The sequence below is a fragment of the Trichosurus vulpecula genome, chromosome 3 (genome assembly GCF_011100635.1).
Source record: "Trichosurus vulpecula isolate mTriVul1 chromosome 3, mTriVul1.pri, whole genome shotgun sequence".
NCBI classification, from domain to species: domain Eukaryota; kingdom Metazoa; phylum Chordata; class Mammalia; order Diprotodontia; family Phalangeridae; genus Trichosurus; species Trichosurus vulpecula.
The window spans coordinates 206,906,745-206,922,746 of record NC_050575.1 but is presented as its reverse complement, the minus strand read 5'-3'; the positions used below and the strand labels follow the sequence as shown (position 1 = coordinate 206,922,746).

Here is a 16,002-nt window from a genome sequence, read left to right as displayed (position 1 = left end):
GGTGTTGTCGAAGGTGGAAGGGGAGCAGAGGCGACAGGGGGGCGGTTCACAGGGAGGAAACAGCCACACAAAGAAGTCCTGGCCGCGGCAGTTTCAAAAATACCAAGGAAGTTGATCTGGGCTTTGGCCCAAGAAGTGACGAGGCTGGGAGAGGGAGGAGAAGGAGAGGGAGGCACGGGAAGCCTGGATCACACACTTGGAGTTTGGATGTCTAGTGGGAAACAGGGTGACTCCTTGCTGTTGGGTGAGTGGGGAGGGATGGTTAGAGAGAACAGCTGTGTCAGCTCCAGGCCCTAGGCAGCAAATGCCAGTGGGGAGGAGTCACCGCAGGGTACAATTCTAACCTGGGGCATGAAATAAACCCTCGAATCCCAGGCCTTTGAGGGAGCCCTGAGAGAGGTCCAGAGGCTAAGGATGAGTCCAGAAAGCTAATCCCTTCCCCATTGTAGCTCTTGGGTTGAGAGGGGCACTAAGATGCTTTGTATAGTCCTCTAGGGAGTCACCTGCCATCCTGTCCTGGGCCACCAAAGCTAACCCCTCCCAGGTCATTCCAAGAAGCATCTGAAGCTTCCCAAGAGCCCCTTTCACCACCTTCCACCTCTGGCTCCCGACTAACAACGAGACCATGAAAGGTAAGTTCTGGGCAAAGATGGGGCCTAGGGTTAGGGAGAGCCCTTCGGGGTCAGGCCTGCTAAAAGACACCTTCTTCCCTCTGACCATTGGGAGAAGCTGGGGACAGGGAACACAATGGGCTGCTTTGTCTGAAAGGCTGCTGTGGGTGTCCCGGGATGGAAACATTCAAGTTCAGGGCAGGAGAGGAGCGGGGGAGGTGTGTCTGTATGCATTCTAACCATACTGGGAGATCCCGATTCTGTGACAGGCGGCAAGGGAGCAGGGCAGAGAGCATTTAAATAAACAGATGGACAGAAGAGCTCTTAAGTAGACAGATAGAGGGGGTGGAGGAGAGATAGGAAGGTGGGGCGGAGAAATGATGGAGAGTAGTAACCAGGGCAGAAGAGTTCCAGCATACGAGACCCACAGGAAGTTATTTCTCTGATAAGGTTTCTGCTTTTCCTCTCATCCAAACAGTCAGGTTGTTAGACCAGTGCCGTCCCTCCTTCCCCATCACATGTCTCTCCAACTCCCATACCCATTTGATGAGGAAAGTGAGGCTTAAAGAGATTACTACTTGAATCCTAGAGGAGCTCTAACTTCCAATGACAGCAACTGCAACCAAGTAGTGAGATTTGATAAGTCAAGTGGCCCCACCTGTCCCTGCCCCATAACAGTGCAAAGCATCTAACCATCACTAGTCTGAGGTACAGCTCTGCCAGTTGTCCCCAGGAATGATTCCCAGGAATTGGCTTCAAGGGATGGCCAGCACCTCTGCTCTCTTACTTGGGATGAAGAATTCCAGTAGGATGGGGGCACAAAAAGAATGATGGTCCAAAGCTTCTTAGCCCTGCCTGCTCTGGCGCTGCTCCCCCCACCTCACTCCTGACTTCCTCAAATCTCTCTACAGGTCTCCCCTGTCCTCATCCTGACCCTACTGTGCCTCTCACCTACACCATTCTCTAGAAATAAGTAGCTAGGGCCAAAACTAAGCAGGGCAACCTGCGCCAGCTGAGGAACTGAGCCCTTCACCCCAGGTCAATAGGGATTTTGTCTTGGAAGAAACTTTTCGGACTGTTTTTGGTGTTGGGATCAAGATTCAGATAGAGCCCTCTCCTCTGCTATATCTCTTCTTCCCACTACTCTTGTCCCTTAAGTCTGTCATAAGTGATAATTAGCACTAGCGTATCACATGGCCCAATCTCCCAAGTCTGGGCAGAGAAGGAGAGATGTTGGAAGAATCTGGCAGTCACAGGGAACAGAGGTCTTAGCCTTCACAAAGGTCTTAGAAATTGCCTGGTCCTCCCTCTTTTCCTTTATTTAAAAATATTTATATAAACAATAAATATATTTATAATAATATACAATAAATGTATTATAAATATATATATTAACCTCAGCTAAATAGCTTTGTAAAAAGTCCTATTTGCTTCCCAATCCCCTTCTATTCTCTTTTCTTCTGCTTACTCTTTTATTTTATCATTTTTATATAATGCGTACAATGTTCTGCTTCCTTAATTCACCGTCACCTCATGTAAGTTGCACATATTTTTTCATATTCAGATTTCTAATTTCTTACACTGCGATGACATTCCATCATAGTCATAAACCACAACTTGTTCAGCCATTTCCCAACTGTTAAACATCTACTATGATCTATTTCTAGGTTCAGAATTTTTCTTCCTTCCTTCTTTCTTTTGCTCATTTCTTCTTTCTTTCTTCTCTTGCTTCTTTTCTTTCTTTCCTTCCCTCTTTGTTCCTTTCTTCTTTCCCTCTTTTCTTCCTTCCTGTCATCCTTTCTTCCTTCTTTTCTTCCTATCTTCTCTCCCTTCTTTCTTCCTTCTTCCTTCCTTTCCTCCCTTTCTCCTTCCTTTCTCTCCCTTTTCTCTCTTCCTTTTCTCTTTCCTCCTATCATTTCTTCCTTTCTTCACAAATGCAGTTGCTATGGAAAGTTTTATGCAGATAAGAGGAATTTCTTTTTCCCCCTATCCTTAGGATATAATCCTCCCCAAACCCCTCATTTGGACAGAGAGGGGCAGTAGAAAACACAGTAAATGTGTAGTGGGTGTGCATGCTGGCTCTGCCGCTAATGATCCATGTGACTTCAGACTAGCCAACCTCTTGGCCCTCAGTTTTCTTCTCCATAAAATGAAGGAGGTTGGGCTACATGACCTCTACAATCCCTTCCAGCACTAAATGTATGCTCTTGCTAATTCCTATTTTATTTATGTAGCACTTGAGGTTTACAAAGTACTTTCCATATGTCCAACAATGGGGACAGCTCGATGTAAGAGAAGAGTATTGTGCTGTGACAAAGTATAAGGAAAGACACTTGGTGACTTGCTCCTGGACACACAAGAGGTCAGTAACAGAGCTGAGTCAAGAGCTCTTCCCACTATACCATAAGGCACATTTCTTTGTGTTCAAGATCATATCATCCTAACCTTGCACACACCCAGAGATCTTCATTATTTACAAAGACGTTCTCATAAATCCTCACAAACTCTCATAAATCTGGAGCTGGAAGGGACCTTAGATATCCCCTAGTCTAATCCCCACATTTTATGAGTGAAAAAACTGAGGACAGAGAAATCAGGCCACTTGTTTAAGATCCGGTGGAAATCCAGGACACAAGTCGAGGTCAAGTCATCAAGTCAAATCAACAGCATTTTTTATGCACCTACTATGTGTCAGGCGCTGAGTCAAGCCCCATAGCACTTTCTTGCATTGTGCTACACTCCCCACAGGGTTTCTTCAAGGTATCATCCCATTTTGCAGATGAGGAAACTGAGATGTGGAGAGAGTTGATGACTTGCCAATTAGTAGTAAGGGGTAGAACTCGGAGTTAGTTCCCACCTCATAAAGTCCAATGCACTACCTAGATCTGTGTAAAATCCCACCTTTCCATTACCCTTTCTATGTGACTCCCCTTCATGAATAACAAAACTCTTTTCAGTCCCAGGGGTTTCCAGGGCTTGACAGTGGGGGATCCCATCCAGTCAGCTCCATTCTATAGCTTCCTGGACACCCAAATCTCAGGGGTTATTGTCGAACCTTTAAGAAGGTATTGGTTATTTATTACCTGAGGGAATCAGGAGGAGCTTTAAGCCCTGACTGGGACCTTACCTCTGGATGCTGGGCCTACACATGACCAAGCCTGGGATGGTGGCAAGCCTAGGTCCAACGTCCCGTCAGGGTGGCTTGGGGTCTTGCCAGCATTCCAGGCATAAACATCATAAGATAAAAATAATGATAGGGTGGGGAATGATGGAGGCCTTTGCCTTTAAAGACAGAGCCCCAGTCTGCTGAGGTTGCACCAATACAGCCCAGCTCCAAAGAAGAAAGGAAGCCTGTAACTTAAGTCATCTGGGAATAGTGGAAAAGAGTCATGGATTTGGAGTCAGAGGAGTGGGTTGCAATCTCAGTTCTGCCATAGCCTGTGTGACCTTGTGTGAGTCCCTAAACTTCCTCTAGTCTCAATTTCTTCATTAAAAATGAGAATGTTGAACTAAGTGACCACTAAAGTCCATTCTACCACTAAATCTATGATCCAATGAGTCTATGTTTTAAAGCATTGGTGTCAAATTCAAATAGGAATGGTGGGGTCACTAAACCATATATAAAGATCCCTGCAGACTACATATTAACTTATAAAACCACATGTCAACATTATCTATGATCTATTGTATTTCTATTTATTTTGCTAAATATTTCCCAATTATATTTTAATATGGTTCAGGCCCACTCAAGAGTGTTGTGGGATGCATCCCACAGGTCACATGCTTAATATCGCTGTTCTAAGGTCTCTTCAAATTCCAAATCCCACGGTCCTTCACCCTTCACAGGGGTAACTCAGAAAAGAAATCCAGGTTTGGAAGATTAAAGATCACAGATCCTAAGTTTAAAGCTAGAAGAGACCTTAGAGGTCACCTAGTCCAGCAACCCCTTCACTTTACAGAAAGGGAAACTGAGGAACAAAGAAATGAAGTGACACATGGAGTAAATATCAGAGCCAGGGTTTGAAGTCAGTCATCTGACTCTAAATCTATTTCCTATTGTACCATTTTTCAGAATGGTGTGGTTGTGAAATAATGATAAGGAGGGGGAGAAAGTTCTGGAAATAACATTTTGAACCTTTAGTAGAATCAATCAACATGCATTTATTAAACACTTACTATGTACCAGGCACTGCTGCTAGGGGATACAAACACAGAAGTGAATCAGCCTTTCCCCTCAAAGAACTTATATTCTATTAGAAGAGACATCTACTAAGATACTTCTCACTTGGTCAAGGATGCTTCATTAACTACTACAATCAAACCCAAGTCCTACCTTTCCTATCATGCAGTAGGTTCTTCAACAAATGACTGCTGAATTGAATTGAATCACCCCTTCTCCATCACCAAGGATGAAGAGTCTCGTCCTTAAGAGTAGAATTTTGGAGTTTGGCAGGGAGGCTTCAGCTCCACTGTCAGAGAGCAGAAATGCTATGGAACTTTTTGTGCAGTCATACAATAGATAACTAGAGACAGAGCTTTAACTGGGGCAGAGCAATGTGGGCTTTGTACCAAGGTGCCAGATTTAGAAGTAGAAAATCAAAAGAAGGAATAGAAGTCAGCACCCTGTCAGCAAAAAGAATTACTGAAAATAGGAAGTTACTAGGTGGCCTGCTTCCCAGATGAACTCCTCTTCAGCCAACCCCCCACTCTACACCTCTACCAGCAACAGTACCCCCTCCTCCAGGCAGCAGCAACCTCAAAATGTCCAAGGGTCTCCACTGACCAGGATCATCATTGTCCTGGTTTAAAAAGTTGATTGAGGGTGAGTTTCATGGAACTTACCTTGGATGTGGCTTGTAGTACCCAGTCACAAAAATTGCTAGTTATAGCTTTGATTTGAGACTAACTCAACTGTTTTTTTTGTTTTCTGTTTGTTTGGGGTTTTTTTGTTGCTTTTTGTTTTTGAGCCTGGGTTTGTCTATGTCACCCAGGCTAAAAGTGTTGTAGCCACTCAATAGCCCAAACCCAATATTGATCAATACAGAAGGTTTGGGTTATTTTTTTCTTGGGGGTGGGGTTTGTATATTTTTACAAAAATGTTTTTCAATTTCATGTTTATTTATTTTTGACAATTTTTTTCTTTTTAAATTTTGAGTTCCAAATTCTCTCTCTTCCCCACCCACTAAGAAGGCAAGCAAATTGATATCAGTTACACATGTGAAATAATGCAAAATATTTACATATTAGTCATATAAAGAAAGAAAGAAAGGAGGGAAGGAAGGAAGGAAGGAAGGAAGGAAGGAAGGAAGGAAGGAAGGAAGGAAGGAAGGAAAAGAAAGAGAGAAAATTATACTTCAATTTGTACTCTGAGTTCATCAGTTCTTTTTATGGAAGTGAGCAGCATTTTTCATCATGAGTCCCTTGGAGCTGTCTTGGATCATGTATTGATCAGAGTAACCTATTTCACAGGTGATCATCTACAACATTGCTGTTCCTGTGCACAATGAACTCCTGGTTCTTTTTACTTCACTTTGCATCAGTTCATTTAGGTCTTGTGATGTTTTTTTTCCCTTTGTCATTTCTTATAGCACAATTTCCAACACAATCTTTTGCCACAATGATTCAACCATTGCCCAGTTTATGAGCATCCTCTCAATATCTACCTCTTTGCCACCACAAAAAGAACTGTTATAAACATTTGTTTATGTATAGGTTCTTTTCCTTTTTCTTTGATCCCTTTGGGGTATAGACCTAGTGGTGGTATTGTGAATCAAAAGGCATGCATCCCTTTGGGTATGGTTCGAAATTGTTCTTCAGAATGATTGGAATAGTTCACAACTCCACCAACAGTTTATGAAGGTACATATTTTCCCTCACTTCCTCCATCATTTGTCATTTCTGATGTGTGTGAAATGGCACCTCAGAGTTTTGATAGGAGGTTGTGACCTGCTCTGTTCTCCCCACCTGGGCTGGTTTGCCCCTCCTTAGGTAGCCTGGCGGCACTCTGCCCCCACCATATTGGTGCCGTTAGTGCTGATACTGGATCAACCTCAGCCCTACTATAACTCAGAACACTTGAATTTAAGTGCTCCACCAGCCTTATCCTGGGCAGCTTGGTGGCGCAGTGCATAGAATGTGAGGCCTCAAGTCAGGAAGACTTATCTTCCTGAATTCAAATCTGGCCTCAGACACTTACTAGCTATGTGACCCTGGGCAAGTTAACCTTGTTTGCCTCATTTTCCTCATCTGTAAAATGAGCGGGAGAAGGAAATGGCAAACCACTCTAGTATCTCTGCCAAGAAAACCCCAGATGGGGTCATGAAGAGTCAGACACAACTGAAACAACTGAACAACAAAGACTTATCCTTCCCCAGTGGCAGGGATTACATATGTGGGCCACCATGCTTGGCTTCACCTGTTTCCTAGTATGTTCTCTGGAAAAGCATTAGAGGTATACACTACAAAACAACCCTACTGGAAGAGGGCCTGCTCTGAAGTCAGAGGACCACAGAGGACCTCAGTTCAAATTCCAGCTCCAATGCTCATTATTCATATGACCTTGGGCTAAGTGTTCCTGGGCCTTATTTCACTTCCTCTGTAAAATGAGAAGGTTAGACCAGATGGTCTCTAAGGTTCTTTTCTACTCTCCATCTACAATCCTATCATCCCTCAGGGCACTAAGCACATTGGGTCACTGACCTTTTGGGGATGTCTGTGTCCTAATGATTAATGATTTTATGTGGAATGTGGGATAGTGGACTTGGAGTCAGAAGACACGAATGCTGGCCCTTATTAACCGTATAGCTCTGAATGACTTACTTTACTTCAGTTTCCTCGTCTACTAAACAAGAGGGTTGGACTAGATGGCTTCCAAGGTACCTCCTAGCTCTAAACCTATAATCCTAGAACCTTCCTGAGCTTCTTTCTTCATCTGGAAAATGAGGAAGAGTTATTATTTGGATCTAGTGACAAAATACTTATAATTGCTCTATGCCTCAGTTTCCTCATCTGTAAAATGAAGCAGTTGGACTAGTTGACAGAACCACAGCTCCAAAAGTTGGGAGGCACCTCTGTGGCCATCTTATCCACCCCACACTGGAAAGGAACCCCCAACTATAACCTCCCCAACAGGTGATCAGCCAGACTCTTCTTGAAGAACTCCAAACCCATTGCCCCTTTAGGTAGCCCAATCTACTTTGAGTTAGCTCTAATTGTTAGGAAGATTTCCTGACATCAAACCTAAATCTGATTCTTTGCAAATGACACTCATTTTTTTTGTCTATGTATCCATTAGTAGTGAGTACTTTATCTGGCATGTGATAGGAGCTTAGTAAACACTTATTGATTAATTAGCTGATCCTTGTTTCATACTCTAGGACCAAGTCTAATCAAATCTAAGAGGCTCTCTAAAGCCCCTTCCAGTCCTAATTGTCAGATCCTATGACTGATAGGCTTCAACACTGAACTTGATCTTAGAACAAGGAGAAACCTTAAGGATCACCTGATTTAACTTTCTTGTTTTACAAAGGAAGAAACTGGAACCCACAGAGGTAAAATGATTTGCCCAGCTCCTTTACCTCTGTTAATATCACAGTCTTTTATCAGTTCAGGCATAGCAGGGTCTGTCTATAGCTGAGCAGGGCTATGGACAGTCTTCTTGGTAAACGGTTAAAGCTGGGGTTCTGATCCAGGTCCGTTGACTCCAAATCTAAGACTCTTCCTACTGTCCTTCTGTGTTTTGTAACTGTAAAGGGCTATAGAAACAGGAACGATTATTACTTCTGGGGACCCAAGGGCATAGCATTCCTGATGGGGTCCTGCTGTCCCCTCAGCCCTGAAATACAAAGATATTCAACCTTGGATCCATTAACTTTTTTAAAAAATGATTTTTATTACTGTATTTAACTATAATTGGTTTCTTTTGTAATACTAAATTTTTTATTTTATGTATTAAAACACTATTCTGTTAAGAAGTCCATAAGATATATAGGCTGCCAAAGGGGTCTATGTCATTTAAATAGGTTAAAGACCCCTGTTCTTGAGAAAAGTTAGAAAAATTCTGTATCCATATTCTATAGGAGATCTGAGTTAAAGTACTAACATCCCTCTGACAGTATTAAGCTGGGCAGGAAAGGTGGCAGCACAGAACAGTGTTTTCCCAGGCTACAGACACTGAACATTTGAGCTGCTTTCTGATGCTAGTGACCTACAGAATATGTACTGTAAGATGATAGAATTTTGGTAGTTGTCTTTATTTCTTTCCCATGGAAAACAACTGGGCTGGGAAGGGGGAGGGAGAGAATAGGGGTCCCTTCCAGGCTGAATCTTCTCTGAAAGGAAGCCCTGGATTTTATAAGCTTTCTGGAAATGGCACCACCAAAGCCCCAGCTGATCCTCTGAGATTCACATTTTTTGGCAAAACCTTCCTGTGTCCCCATCCCCCCACTCCTCTCAAACCAAATAGTGTCAAGTTATGGATTTTTTTTTGAGGAGAGGGCTGAGAGAAGGGAAAACCACATGCATAAGATTCCTCATCTGTAAAATGAGGGGGTTGGTCTCTAAGGTCCTTTCCAGCTCTGAGATTCTATGTTCTTGAAGAAAACATGCATATGCACGCACATACACACACACACATACACGCTAATAACAGAACACTCTACTCCTGGGCAGGGTGCCCAGGACAACTCTGCCAAGGCGAGTCCCTTCCAACCTGCTGTTCCCCTCTTTCCTGCCTCACCAGCCCCAGCCGCCCACATACGCCATCTCTTTCCATGAAAATCCACAGCTGGCATGGACCAGGGCACATCTGAAGGTTCCCTCCCCATACCCCCCACACCCTCAAAACACAGATCCCTTGCTCCACAGCAATAGGGCTGGGTCCGAATCTCTTTCCATGGCTTCCTGCCTGCATGTCAGAGCCATTACTAGCTACCAAGAGGCCCTTTTGGGAGAAGGACATGGCATGAGAAGCCAAGATTACTATTTTAAAGTTCTGACCCCTAATTCCCTCAGGACCTTGGGCCAAAGGTTCCAGAGGAAGAGGCATTGAGTGGTTCTGTGGATATAGGCCCAGGCTGCTGCCTCCAAAGGAGCCTATTAGCCACTCTTTTGATCATGGGAGCCCTATAGACTCAGCTGTCATGAATGCTGGTGGCTAGGTTCACACCCTGCTACTCTCCCCTGCATGAAGAGATGGTTCCCAATGCCCATCTCTTTGCGGGGGTGGGTGAGATTCCACGGCCCCCATCAAGTGTCATAAACACAGCTCCCTAGAGCAAAGAAATGGGCTGAAGGGAGGCAAGAGAAAGTGACATAATCCCAAGGAAAATCTACTTCATGCAGGCTAGCCGTGGGGTGATTAAATTCTGCTACTGGCCTCATGAGCTGGCCCCACGCCCTGACTAGGACTATGGGCCTCCCTCGGAAAGCTCCAATTCCAGACTGCAAACCTCTGATGTTTGCTAGAGACCAGAGGCTGCAGCAAAGATGTTTAAGGTGGCCAAGCAGTGTTCTTTGAAAATGGCACTTTCTTAGGATCAAAGCCTTAGGGACAGAAGGGACCTCAGAGGCCACATAGTCCAACCTCTGCATTTTTACAGAAGGGGAAACTGAGGCTCAAGTGATTTGCCAAACGTCACACAGGTAGTAAGTGGCAGAGCCAAGATTCAGATCCAGCTCCACCATAATAGAAAGGTGGAGTATTATAGTAGAAAGAGCACTGACTGGAGTCTGAGGACCTGAGTTCAATCCCTACCTTCAGCATTTATTATTTGTAAGACCTTGGATAAGTGTCTTTCCTTTGCTCTGGTTAAATGTAGGGGGTTAGACTACATGCCCGCTAAGGTACCTTACAGCTCTGATGATCTTTGAGTCTATGAGAAAAAGAGTTGTTCTTCTACTCAGAATTGATTTGTTTTTTAAATAGAAATCTGTGAGTTGAGGAGAGAGACTAGGGAGTGTCTCTAACTTGGCACCTCTCGGACAGGAACAGGCCCTGGGTGGTGGAGGATGGCTTAGGGCTGGCCCCGGCTGCTCAGAGCACTTATTATCAACACCATATATTTTTAGCACTTGATTCTATTCACTTCAGCTCTCTGCCATCTGGAATTGTTCTCTAATTTATTCAAGCCAGTAAAGGATAGGAAGAGAGGGAAAGGGAGATGAGGCAGTCTCATGAAAAATTAGCCCTTCTCTTTACACGGAGGTTTCACAGTTTACAAGGAACATTCACAGCCACCATTTTACTTGCCCCCCCCACCAGTATTATAATTCCCATTTTACAAATGCAAAAACTGAGGCTCAGAATGTAGGCTCATAGATTTAGACCTGGAAGGGATCCTGAGAACCATCCATTCCAACACTCATTTTATAGATGTGGAAGCTAGAGTTAAAAAAAGGTTAGGTGACTAGTGTAAGGTCTAACAGGTAATAAATACTAAAGTCAAGATTAGAAATCAGATCCCAAACCCTTCATTTTACAGAGGAGAAAACTTGAAGCAAAGTGCCTAGGTCTCACCCCTTTGTTGTTGTCGTTGTTCAGTCGTTTTCAGTCCTATCTGATTCTCTGTGACCCCATTTGGGGTTTTCTTGGCAAAGATCCTGGAGTGGTTCGCCATGTCCTTCTCCAGCTCATTTTACAGATGAGGAAACTGAGGCAAACAGGGTTAAGTGATTTGCCCAGGGCCACATAGCTAGTAAGCATCAAAGGCCAGGTTTGAACTCATGAAGATGAGTCTTCTTGACTCCGGGCTCGGCCCTCTATCCACTGAGACACCTAGCCCTAGTACATGGCAAAACCAAGATTTGATTCCATCCCAAGTCCTCTGATTTCAGATCCAGCATTCCTCCCAGTGAACCAAAATGGCGAAGTGGGCTACCAAGGATCCCAGAGTGAATCAAAAATGAAAAAGAAATCAGTGAAAAAAGAAAAAAATCAAAATTAAAAGGGGAAAGAAACAAAACAAGGGTAAGATAGTTGATGAGAGTGAAAGGGGTGTAAAGCTTTGGGTGGAGGCGATAAGGATGAGACATCTGTGTCCAGAGCAACCAGTGTGGATGGAAGCCCTGGGGTCCAAATGGAGGTATATGTCAGAGGCAGGAGCAAGGGAGGCCAGGGTGCCATGAGAAGTGAAGCAAGAAGCTTCAGGTGGAAGGATGAGATTCACAAAGGTGAAGAGAGAAGGGCAAATTAATAGACTCTGACGTATATCCATGCAAGTACTCATATGCACATACACACAGAGAAGTTCAGAGGGAAGTTACAAGTGAGGACTACGGCTGGCAGGCTGGGACTAATGAAAATCATTTTGCAATCTTAATTGCAGCATTTTCTAACCTTAACTATAGCTATCCCCCAACTGAAATTATAGTGTTGACTACCAATAGACTCAAAGCTTTTTATTTCTTTTTAGACAAACAGCTATTTAGAAAACCCACACTGTTAACTTGACAAAAGATAACCATCGAAATATGTTCTTTGAAGCTACAGAAAACTTCAGTTATAATTCCTTGACTCTGCCCCTTGTTGCCCCTTATGGGAACAGATGGTCCAAGACAGACCAGAGAATGATCTAAGACCGTAACCTTTGGTTACCAAGAGTTTAGGGCTGGAGCTGGAGTCAGGAAAACCTGGGTTTGAACCCTGACTCAAACACTTATTAGCCCGGAGACTCTAAACAAATCACTCAGCCTCTCTGGTCCTGAGTGTCTCATGTAAAATGAAGGACTGGATTTGATGACCAGGTATCTTTTAGCTCCAAATCTATGATTCTATCTAGGGCTGAGCTAGCAGGAGACTTCTTGGTTAACAGCTTCAGGCTATTTTCTGCCTTCAGAGAGCTAAACCAATCTCATTACGAATATTTAGAAGATACAGAGAGAAACATCAAGACACACTCAAATTCTCTATCTTGCTCTTCTGGACTAGAAACAAAGAAGTATATCAAAGAAAACAAGAAACAAAGAAGTATATGTAGTCTATTAAAAAGAGCCCTCGATTGGTGCGACCTTAGGCAAATCACCTTACCCCAATTTCCTCACCTGTAAAATGAAAAGTATTGGAATAGATGGCCCCTTCCAGTTCTGAATCTGTGGTGCTAAAGAATATCCACCCTTGTTTCTGCCCTGCCCTATTGTTTCAGTTGGATAATATCTCACTGGGGCCATAGACCTCAGCACCTAAACAAGAGATTTTCCAAAAGTGCCTTTTAAAATCTGTAACAGTTAATGCAATTTCCTGGATTTGAGTCTTTAAGACTAACCCTTCAGACACTATCTCTTCTTAGGTGCTATCTCTGTAACTGGTTAACCTAAGATGCAACTGGCTAATCTTCCTACAAGGGCATGAATGCAAGGAAGAAGAAGAAAAAATATAGTATACTTTTCCTGCCAATTATATTTTTCTGCAAAAAAATAAACTGCTAAATAAAATAAGTCATAACAATTCATCTGTAATCACTAAAAATAAAAATATACATAATTTGGAGCAAGATTTAATGAAATACAAATATAGGAACTATCTGGTAGCTTTCACACTAATCTTTAAACATCAACAATCACTGTTTAATCTAGCTATAGTCCTATCTCTGAAATAAGGGAGACAAAACACTTGAACTTTTCTGTAGAGTTAGAAGCCTTCTAAAGTAGATAATAAGTTCCAAATTTGCTATTGCTTTGGAATTTAGGGTTTATCATAACAGTATAGTATTAAAAATTCTGACAAATGGCTTTCTCCAATCTGTAGCTCATGCTCTGGACTCACACTATCAAAATTATCAAGGGGAAAAATGCTATTTGTCCTTCTATTTGCTTGCTTTCTTTAATTTTCACATCAAAACAAGAAAAGGTTAAGTGACCATTCTAAGGTCTCACCAGTTATAAGTAGCACAGTTAGAATTAGAACTCAGGACCCATCCCCTTTATTTTTCTAAAGAGAAAACTGAGATGAAATGATTAACTAGTAAGCAGCAGAGACAATCTGCACCACACTACGACTTTTTTGTTGTTGAATCATTTCAGTCATGTCCAATACTCTGTGACCCCATTTGGGGTTTTCTTGGCAAAGATACTGGATTGATTTGATATTTCCTTCTCCAGCTCATTTTACAGATGAAGAACTGAGGCAAATAGATCAGAAATAGGCAAAGTGACTTGTCCAGCGTCAAAGAGCTACTAAGTGTCTGAGGCTGGATTTGAACTCAGGTCCTCCTAATTCCACGTGCCACTGTGCCACCTAGCTGACTGTGTAAAAATTAATGATTTTCTCTTTCCAATTTGGAGGTCATTTTCCTCCAGCTGAGTGGTCTTACCCAGTTTCTTGTTCTTAAAACCTCAGGCTACTATAAAATGCCCAATTTATATCACATAGTGAAGATTATCCACTAACCATTCTTGTTATTCTTGTGGACTTTTACCTCTCTTCAAACTTGCTCCCAATTTTTAAGGGATGGAGCTTTTTTCTGAACATTTAAAAATATATTTGAACAAAATAATATTTTTAAATGGAGTCATACAGAGGCTTTTCCATAAAATAAATGTCCTTTTAATAGATCTTTCTGAGGGACCTAATAAAAGAATAAATAAAATATATGTTTTATTTCATTCCTGAAACCGTTTCCTTGACCCTGACCCTGGCCCACATGCATTCTCTTGGGTTAAGGAGTCTTTAACTATTTATTCGATTAGTCCAATGGAATGGTACAATCTCATCTTGTTCATGAGTAGGTTTTTTTAAAATGGTAGTGACTTCTAGGAAGAGGTAGAATGAGGTAGGAGAGGTGAACTATTGGTCTGGTACAGAGACTAGAACTAAATGTAGGGTTAATAGATCCCTTTAGTATTGAACAATTCCACACAGTAACCCCCAATTTCCTTCTTCTGAGAAGGTTTCCTTACCATTTCTGGTTCTGGAGCATTAGCCAGGAATCTCATAGTTGAGAGTCTGGAGTAAGGCAAGATGAGGTCTGGTAGGACAAGTGATGAGTGAAACAGCTGCTGTCCCCTCCCTCCAATATTTCTTACATAGCCCTAGAGTTCAGCCCTGGGAGATAATTCTTTATTCTGACACTCGGCAAAGGTAGAGTAACTTAACCAAAGTTGCTGTGTATATGAGGGGCATGAAAAAGAAAGAACCAAAAAGAATTCCTGCCCTGATTGAGCTTATAAGCTAGTAGGGGAGAAAAGACTGGCTCCCTCAGCTCACACACCACCTCTTCCAGGAGGACTTTCCTAGTCCCCCCAGCTATCAGTGCCATTCTCTCTAAAGTCACCTTCCATCTACAGTTATCCCTTCTACATTGCAACTTTCCCCATATCAGTTTTGATATATCTCAGGTCAGCATAAGAAATTAAATGGGAATTCTGGGGGAGTTTTGTGGAAGACACAGATAACATGTGAAGGCCAGCAGACAACACAGAAAAAGTTTAGAAACTCAGAAATGCATTATAAATACATATAGTATTGTATAATATCAATATATTTTATCTTTTAATACCATAATAATTCAGACTTCTTCTCTGGTATGAAGGGAGAGCCAAAAAATTTTACATGGATTTTCCAGATCAAGGAGGTGCCCACTTCTAATGCCCTCGGTATGGAAGGGATGACTGTAATCCGGGTTTGTCTTGTTTGCATTGAGTTATGGATGCTGCCTTTCCCTTTTAGAATTGAGCTCCTTGAGATTGGGATTGTTTTGCTCCTGCTTTATATTCCAGTGCTTAGCAGTGCCTGGTGCATAGTAGGTGCTTAATAAATTCTTGGTGACTTGTTAGTTGGCTGATTACACATAGGAAAAGTGAAGGATGAAAAAGAGAAAACAATAGGAGGAGGAAGGAAAGAAGGGAGGGATGGCATTCTAGGTTAGTACAGCACCATTTATACAGACACAGAGGGGGGATGAACCTAGAATGGCTGTGGGATCATAAAGCAACCCAGGAGTCCAGGATTTTCCAACTACTATTTCATGGGAATTTGTCACTAGTCCACAAAGCTCCCACTACCTAAGATCCCGGCATCATAGGTTCATAGATTTAGAGCTGAAAGGACTTAGATGTCATCAAATCTAATGCCCTCATTTTACAGATGAGGAAACTGAGTCCCTAGAGAAGTAATTAGCTGAGGGTTACTCAGCTAATAAGTGTCCAAGGTGGGATTCAAACCCAGATCTTCTTGACTCCAGTTCCAGATCTCTATCCACTAGGCTACAGTTCCAATTCTTCCTTTTCTTCTCATTTTTTGTACTGCCTTGGCTCCCTGATTCTTCTTGGCTCCTGTGGCCCACCCTCCAAGAGCCCTAAACAAGGCATTCTTAACCTAGGACATTCAGAGGAAGTCTTTGGATGGGATAAAAAAGTTACATCTTTATTTTCACTAAACTCTAACTGAACTTTATTA

The 16,002-nt window shown here is 42.6% G+C and overlaps 1 protein-coding gene across 1 annotated transcript in view; it reads left to right on the top strand.

Annotated features, from left to right (window-relative positions):
* The first annotated feature begins 320 nt into the window (after positions 1 to 320).
* SCARA3 (scavenger receptor class A member 3) overlaps positions 321 to 16,002 on the top strand; it is a 56,492-nt gene continuing 40,810 nt past the window's right edge. Inside the window, exon 1 of the mRNA XM_036752984.1 lies at positions 321 to 632. Within this exon, the coding sequence (XP_036608879.1) occupies positions 626 to 632 (7 nt within the window). The 5' untranslated portion in view covers positions 321 to 625. The remainder of the gene's footprint in view (positions 633 to 16,002) is intronic.